The sequence below is a fragment of the Peromyscus maniculatus genome, chromosome 6, assembly GCF_049852395.1.
Source record: "Peromyscus maniculatus bairdii isolate BWxNUB_F1_BW_parent chromosome 6, HU_Pman_BW_mat_3.1, whole genome shotgun sequence".
Classification (NCBI taxonomy): Eukaryota; Metazoa; Chordata; class Mammalia; order Rodentia; family Cricetidae; genus Peromyscus; species Peromyscus maniculatus.
In genome coordinates this window covers 60500030-60507589 of record NC_134857.1, presented here as the reverse complement: position 1 = coordinate 60507589, position 7560 = coordinate 60500030, and the positions used below count along the sequence as shown (strand labels likewise).

General features: G+C 47.8%; 1 protein-coding gene across 1 annotated transcript; it reads right to left on the bottom strand.

Moving 5' to 3' along the window:
* Positions 1–667: 667 nt before the first annotated feature.
* On the bottom strand, positions 668–5856 carry LOC143273872 (uncharacterized). Its single transcript, XM_076574287.1, is given in 2 exon segments — positions 668–4343; positions 4346–5856. Coding segments are annotated over 2 exon segments (1701 nt in total). The 5' UTR covers positions 5286–5856; the 3' UTR covers positions 668–3582.
* Positions 5857–7560: the final 1704 nt, after the last annotated feature.

Below are 7560 nucleotides of genomic sequence, written 5' to 3'. Positions count from 1 at the left end.
GCACCGTTCCTATATATAGTCCCTGACCCGAGACTTGTTCAAGGGTCAGGGAAATATTTGAATGCCATCGGCAAGACCCTATAGCCTCCTTTTGTTCCTGCCACCCAGGGCTGTCATTGGGGGGCAACACAGTCACTCCCTCATAATATGGTGGCTTTGCACTGTAGCATAGCCAACAGGAGGTGGTCAACTCTGGTCTGGGGCTATTCAAGAGTAAGAATGACTGTTGCAAGATTGTAAACAGGGAGTCTGGGGGCCCCAAGGGTCTTTCAGACATGGTTTCAGTCACCCAGGATGCTTTAGGTGTAGATGTAACCGACATGTTAGGGGCATCCATGGGTGTGATGGAGTTAGAGGGAGAGAGAGGTTTTCTCTCCGTTAGGCTAGGATTGATTATCTTATTAGGCCCCACCGCCACGATCAGAGGGGGCATTGCAACCAGCCTTACGGAGAACAGGATCCCCATATCTCCTTTGCCTGGGAGGTATAGTCGAAGCCCCCAAATTTTGCCTGTCAACCAATCGAACTTTTTCCCTTCTTCATTAAAGGTAATAGCGGTTGTGGACTCCCCATAGTAGGGGCGAGTGAAGGAGACCAGGTCTTGTTTGCTAGTCCCCCATCTAGAGGCACGAGTTTCACAACCCCAAGCAGCACAATAATATGCCTCAGCCCCCACCCCACCCCTGCATTCACAAGTTTGCTTACCCCCTGGGCAGATGTACCAGTTACTATACCAACAAGTGGGGTAGGCATGTTTGGGGAAGACCTGGCCAGTATCAGCTGATGTTCATGAGTCCTTTGCTAGGGTGCATAACTCAAAGGTTAACCAGGGGTATCAAATACCTAAGGGATGGGTCTCAGTGACCAATTTAAAAATTTGTCCAGTCTCAGGATTGGTCAGGGTCCAGGTAGGCTCCAAAGTCCATGAGGGTTAGTTTGGGGTTTTGCTCCTCCCTGGGGGACAAGCAGGTGAATCAGGAGGGACTAGGTTAGCAGAGCAAGCTTCATCTCTGGGTCTTTGGTGTAGCTTTAACTTCAAGGGATCAGTGGGATGTTTGGACACTCTCCAGATTCCGTCTGGATGTTCCTCAGCTGCAGGGACCACGGGTCGGGCATGGGTGTGGTGGATCCAAGTGGAGATGCTGTCCACCTTGAGAGCCGTTAGGGTGGTCAAGATGACGAGGTAGGGTCCTTTCCACCATGGCTCCAGGGACTTGTATTGATGCCTCCAGATCAGGACCCAGTCTCCAGGCTCGAAACTGTGAGGCTCAGGGGGAGAAGAGGATGAGTACAGGGCCCGCAGTTGAGGCCAAATGTCTTTCTGCACTCGGGTCAGAGATTTTAGGCTCTCAAGAAGGTCTACCTCTTCTGGTGGCAGAATCAACTCAGTCTGGAGGCTAGGCACAAGGGGTGGAGGCAGACCATACATTATTTCAAAGGGTGTCATCCCCAGCTGATAAGGGGAGTTCCTTACACGGAACAAGGCAAAGGGGAGGAGAGTCACCCAGTCACCGCCAGTCTCTAGGGCTAATTTGGTTAGGGTCTCTTTTAGGGTCCGATTCATTCTTTCGACCTAGCCTGAGCTCTGGGGTCTGTAAGCACAATGTAGTTTCCACTCAGCCCCCAATGCAGTGGCTATTCCCTGACTTACCTGAGAGATGAAGGCTGGGCCATTGTCTGACCCGATCATGTGTGGGAAGCCAAACCTGGGGAGGATTTCTTCCAGTATCTCCTTGGCTACCACCTGAGCTGTCTCATGTTTGGTGGGGTAGGCTTCAGTCCATCCTGAAAAGGTGTCTACGAGAACCAGCAGGTATTTATATCCATATTTACCTGGTTTGATCCCTGTGAAGTCTATTTCCCAGTACATACCTGGGCGAGTCCCTCTCATTCAGGTGCCCTTTTCTCCTTTTGCTTTGTAGACATTTACCAGTTGGCAAGCTTTGCACTCAGTCACAATTTTGTCGATCAGGTGGCAGGCCTGTCGAATCTTCAGGGGGGACCCAGAGATCAATTCTTTCAGCTTTCGAGTCCCCAAGTGGGAGGTCTGATGGATTCTTAGGAGTACGTGCTTTCCTCGTAATCTTGGCAGCAGTATTTTTCCTGAAGGTAGTTGCCACCAGCCATCCTTCTTGTATGCTCCTTCTAATTGACTAGCCCAGGCCTCTTCATCTGAGTTGTATTTTGGCAGCAAAGGCAGGCTGCAAGGGCCTGGGTCAGTCAGGATGGGTAGGGCTACAGGGCTCCTAAGTGTAGCCACCTCCCTTGCTTTTTGATCTGCCAAATTGTTTCCTTTTGAAACCACATCTGTCCCCTTTTGATGTCCTGGACAGTGCATCACTGCTAGCTTCTTCGGGAGCCAGAGTGCTTGTAACAATTTTAATATCTCTTGTTTATTTTTGATAGTCTTTCCCTCAGCAGTCAGTAGCCCCCTTTCCATGTATATTGCCTCATGGATGTGTAAGGTAGCGAAAGCATACCTACTATCCGTGTAGATGTTGGTCTTTTTGTCTTTGCCCAGGCATAAAGCTTTTGTCAATGCTATTAGTTCGGCCTGCTGGGCTGAGGTGCCAGCTGGTAGGGCTTCTGCCCAGACCACCTCCCAGGTGGTGGTGACCGCAGCTCCCGCGTACCTATGTCCATCCCCTACAAAGCTGCTCCCATCTGTGAACCAGGTTTCCTCCACGTCATGTCACTCAAAGGCGAAATAACCTTGATGTTCGGTGCAAGTGGGAGACCAAAGAAAGCATCTTTTAAATCTAGAATAGTATACCATTCTTTATCTGGAGGGAGCACACTTAGTAAAGTATAGGGATTGGGCACAGTGGGGTGAATGTCCATTACCCTTTTGGTAACTTCTCGAAGGTCTTGGACAGGGAGGTAGTCATTCGTCTGTGGCTTTTTAACTGGTAGGAGGGGTGTGTTCCATGCAGACTTAATGGGCCGCAAGACTCCCTCTTGTAGGAGTCATCTCACATGGGGGGTGATTCCCTTTTTGGCTTCCAGGGTCATGGGGTACTGGCCGACCTTCACTGGGTCCATGTTGGTCTTAAGTTCCACATAGACTGAGGGGTCTATGTTTGGCCAACCCCATTCCCCCTGTCTCAGCTCATGTGGTGGGGAATTGTTGGAGCCAGATTTGCATGTCTGCACATTTGATGGAGGACCGCTCTTGTTCATGGAGGTGGTATTCTTCCTACAAAGGCATTGTCAAAAACACTCCAATAGCCCTCCCATCAGGGTGTTTGACTTTAGCACCCTTATCAGTGAAATGGATCTGTGCCTTCATTTTAGCAAGCAGATCGTGCCCCAACAGGGGGTATGGGCACTCAGAAATGACTAGGAATGAGTGGGTTACCCGTCCCACTCCCAAGTCCACTGTTCTTCGGGTAGTCCGGTAGTCCATTGATAAGGTTTAGTGGCTGTTGCTTCCTGTACCCAGGTTTGTTTTCTTAACAGGGGTCCCCTGGATGTCAAGAGGACTGAACTTTCCGCTCCCGTGTTCACCATGAAGTGGACAGGTTTCCCCTCCACTCTTAAAGTTACCCTAGGCTCGGAGAGGGGGGCCAAGCCCCATCCTCCCTAGTCGCTGTCTTCCTCCAGGCTGGCAAGGATGGAAGTTGGCTTCCTTCCTAGTCCCACTGACGTTTTCCTCTTGTTCCTATTTGTAGGGCATTCTCTAGCCCAATGTCTTTCTTCCTTACAGTACGCACACTGGTTCTTTCCTAGCTTAGGCCAGGGCCTTCTTTCCTTCTCATGGCTTCCTGCTTCTGTAGCCAGGAGCACTCTCTCCATCTGTGTCTGTTGCTGTTCCAACATCTTGGTCAGGCTCTTCTCTTGCCTCCTAACTCTCCTGTTCTCTCTCTCTCTCTCTCTCTCTCTCTCTCTCTCTCTCTCTCTCTCTCTCTCTCTCTCTCGACGTTCTCTTTCCCTTCTCTCTTCCTTTTGTTCCTCTGTCTCTCTTTTGTTATAAACCTTTTCCGCCACTGCCACTAAGTCCCTCAGATTCCTCTCCCCTAGTCTTTCTAGTGACTGTAGCTTTTTTCTAATATCTGGTGCTGCCTGGTTCACATAGGCTAGAATAACTGCTGGTTGGGCTTCCTCAGACTCTGGGTTGTACGGGGAGTATTGCTTGAAAGCCCCCATCAACCTCTCTAAATATGCAGCTGGGCTTCCTCTATTCCCCTGCCTTACATCATAAATTTTTGCCATATTAGTAGGCTTGCGTGCAGCAGCCTTGAGACCTGCCAACAGAGCCTGGCGGTAAACATGGAGATTCTCCTTACCTTCCACCCTATGATAGTCCCAGTTAGGGTGAGTGGATGGTAAAGCAGCCGCTGCCAGGGTGAGATCCGCTGGGGGGTACCCGTGGGTCCTGGAACTAGCTTCCAGGCATTCTCCAGAATCCGGTTTCTCTTCTCCATGGTGAAGAGGACCCCCAATAGTTGAGTCACATCATCCCACGTGGGCTGGTGAGTAAAGAGAACTGTCTCCAAAAGGTTAATTAAGTCTTGGGGGTCCCTAGAGAACGGTGTATTTTGAGCCTTCCAGTTATATATGTCACTAGTGGCGAAGGGCCAATAGTGAAAGGGTTGGTTCCCTGCCTCGTCCAGGGGCCCAGCAGGCCTAAGGGGGAAGTGCCACTGTGGTGTCTGGCTGGGGGGTTCCCCCCTTCTACTGCGGGTGGACTGTGCCAGCACCCCTTCCTCGGCTCTCAATGGCTGAGGCTCCTGGGCTTCCTCCGTAGGTGCCTTAGGATGGACCTGGGGAGGGGAAGAATAGGGAGACAGAAAGAGTTCTGCTTCAGGGGTCCCCCCCCCCAGAAACACAGCAGTAGGCTTCCTCTCCATTTCTTGGCCCGCTTGGGAGCTCTTGGGCTTGGTGGCCAGGACCTGAGTGCCTGGAACCTGTTGTGGGGGTAAGAATGGTTTGACCCAGGGAAGGGGTCCCCCTTCCCTGTCTATCAGGCCCCTCCAGGTAACAATATAGGGGACTTGGTCAGGGTGGCCAGAGCGGGGCGGGAAAACAATTTCCTCCACTCGGTGAATGGTCGCTGCATCGAAGGTTCCGCCTGCCGGCCACCCGATGTTGAAAGTGGGCCATTCAGCTGAACAAAAAGTGACCCACTTTTGCTTCTTGACAATCACACTGTTGTTGCTGGCAGTCTCTTGAACATCCTGCCAGTGAACAAGAGTTAAGTCTAGGGGTGAAGACAGGGTATTCCCTATAGTAGAGTGAGAAAGTCGAAGATAAAAACCAAAGAAAAGAGAGAACAGCAAAACCATAACCACAATAAGAGACAAAAAGACTTTAACAATTTCCCGGGACAAAGTACGAATTGGCACTTCCTCCTGTGGTGGGGGGAGATGTCCAAAAACAGTCCTAATGGGTCGTTTAATGCTCAGGAGAGGCTCCTGATCACTTCCTGGAGGAGGCTGCTGAAACCAAACGGTCACCTCTGAGGTGGCCTCAAATGGCTCGGGACCAGGGGGTTCCTTGCCCAAATTGGGGAAGGAGGCATCCCTCTTTCCCTCCAGGATCACTGTCTAGACATGTCTGTCCCAGTGAAAGCCTGCAAAGTACAAATGGGTCAACCATACAAAATGAAAGTAACGAGACAGAGACACAGAGAGACAAACAGGAGAGAGCGCTCTTACCAGTAGAAGTCAAGGAACCTCTGGACCCTTGGTACTGGTGGGGGGTCTCTGGGGGAATCCCGGACAAGCCCCCAAGATGTTCTGCCCAGATTAGGACCCCCAAAGAGACCACCAGGAGACCAGAGATATCCAGAATGCAATAGCAAGGTTTACTTCTCAGCACAATACAAGCTAGAAAGGAATCCTCGTCCACAGTGTCCGGCGTGGCGAGGCAGGGAGGAGAGTTCCTCTTTCTTGGGGAGATTAGCTTTTGAAGGTAAAAACCACAAAATTCTTCAGAGAGGAGGGGGTTAGTACAAGTCCACCCTTGATTGGTCCAGTTTTCCTGAGTTTGGACTTTATCTTGTTTTTTGCTCTGTCAGGAGTTTTACAGCCCATCTCCAAAATTTGGTCATATTATCTTGGGTGGGGGGGGGGGGGAGCATCTCATGGTTAGTTACCACCAGACAGTCTGATTTTGTACTTTTTAAACTTCTGACTTCACCCTGTCTGGAAATGGGGAACTGACTCGGTTCTGGCTATATTAAGATGTCCCTTTCCTCAGCTCTCCGGGCCTCAGGGGGAACTGGGGTGGAGGCCTCTCAGTGCTGTGTAACATCAAAAAGTCACACCCATGATTCTATCTGTAGGAGTATTTCCATCCCCTCCTCCACCCACAGTCTTATCATACGTGGGTGGAGATGCCCACAGGGAAAGGAGTATGTAACAGCTCAGGATTGAAGTCAATACCACAGTCACAGCTGACAACCGTGTGTACAGGTCAGCAAGATGGAAGCAGGAGACCCCTATTGAAGACATGTGTACATGTATTCACACACACTCAGTGATGGGAAAGGAAATGAGTATGAAAACCAGAAACTTCTTGCTGAAGTCAACTGAGCAAAGATTCATTTGTTTGTTATGCATGTTTTGCATATAGTTTTCTTTTTCTTTTTGATAATGACACTGGGGATTTAATTCACTGATTTTATTGGTTTTTAAAACTTTTAGAACTCATTGTTATTACTTAGTTTTAATTAACTGATTCCATGATTAGTTCTAATCTTATCTGTGTGTTCTCACATGTATTTGTTCTGACTCATTAACTTCTGTGTTTATTATTATAGCCATTTTTCTTCTTTTTTCCATGGTTTGTGCCCAAAGTCAATATATGGAACCTGCATTATCTTTTATCTATTTTGAAATTTTTGTACAATTCTTTATTCTAAAAGCATTTATGATGGGGATTTAAGATTTTAAGTTTAAGTAAACAAAGCTATGTTTAAGTGGAATGACATTTTTGTCTCTCACTTAAAATTAACTTCTCTTTTCATTATATTACGAACAAAAAATTATATTTACTTTAAAATTTTTAACAGAGATTTTTTTCTGTGCTAGGAGCAGAACCCAGGACCCCATGTGTACTAGGCAAATATCCTACCTCTTACTAAACCTCCAGCTCCTTTGAACTCTTTTATATAACTTAATGTGCAATCTTTTAAAAATCTGCCCTGGGCCTTGTACTATGTACCAAGGAACATGTTTACATATATGTATCAGATCCAGCTAAGCAATGCTGATTAGGCCTTTATTATTCTTATTTACTTATACATTTAACCATGTAATCTATGTTTAATTGGTCAGGAATATTTCACATCCACAGTAACATACAATAAATGAATCCCTTATAATACTTAGTTAACTTAAAATGATTTTGAAAAGCCGTTTTCATATTTTAGCATTTCCTTCCATTTCTTGATGTGGTTGGCATAGCATTCACATATTTACTAGAGAATTTCCAGACAGCATTTTAACTTAACCACAGTTTGATAAAGGTCAAAGTTCAAGTCAGCGCCTTGCTTTCTAGAGGTCAAATTCTGCATATGAATTCTCCACACAATGTAACACTTGTAATAGCAATGCA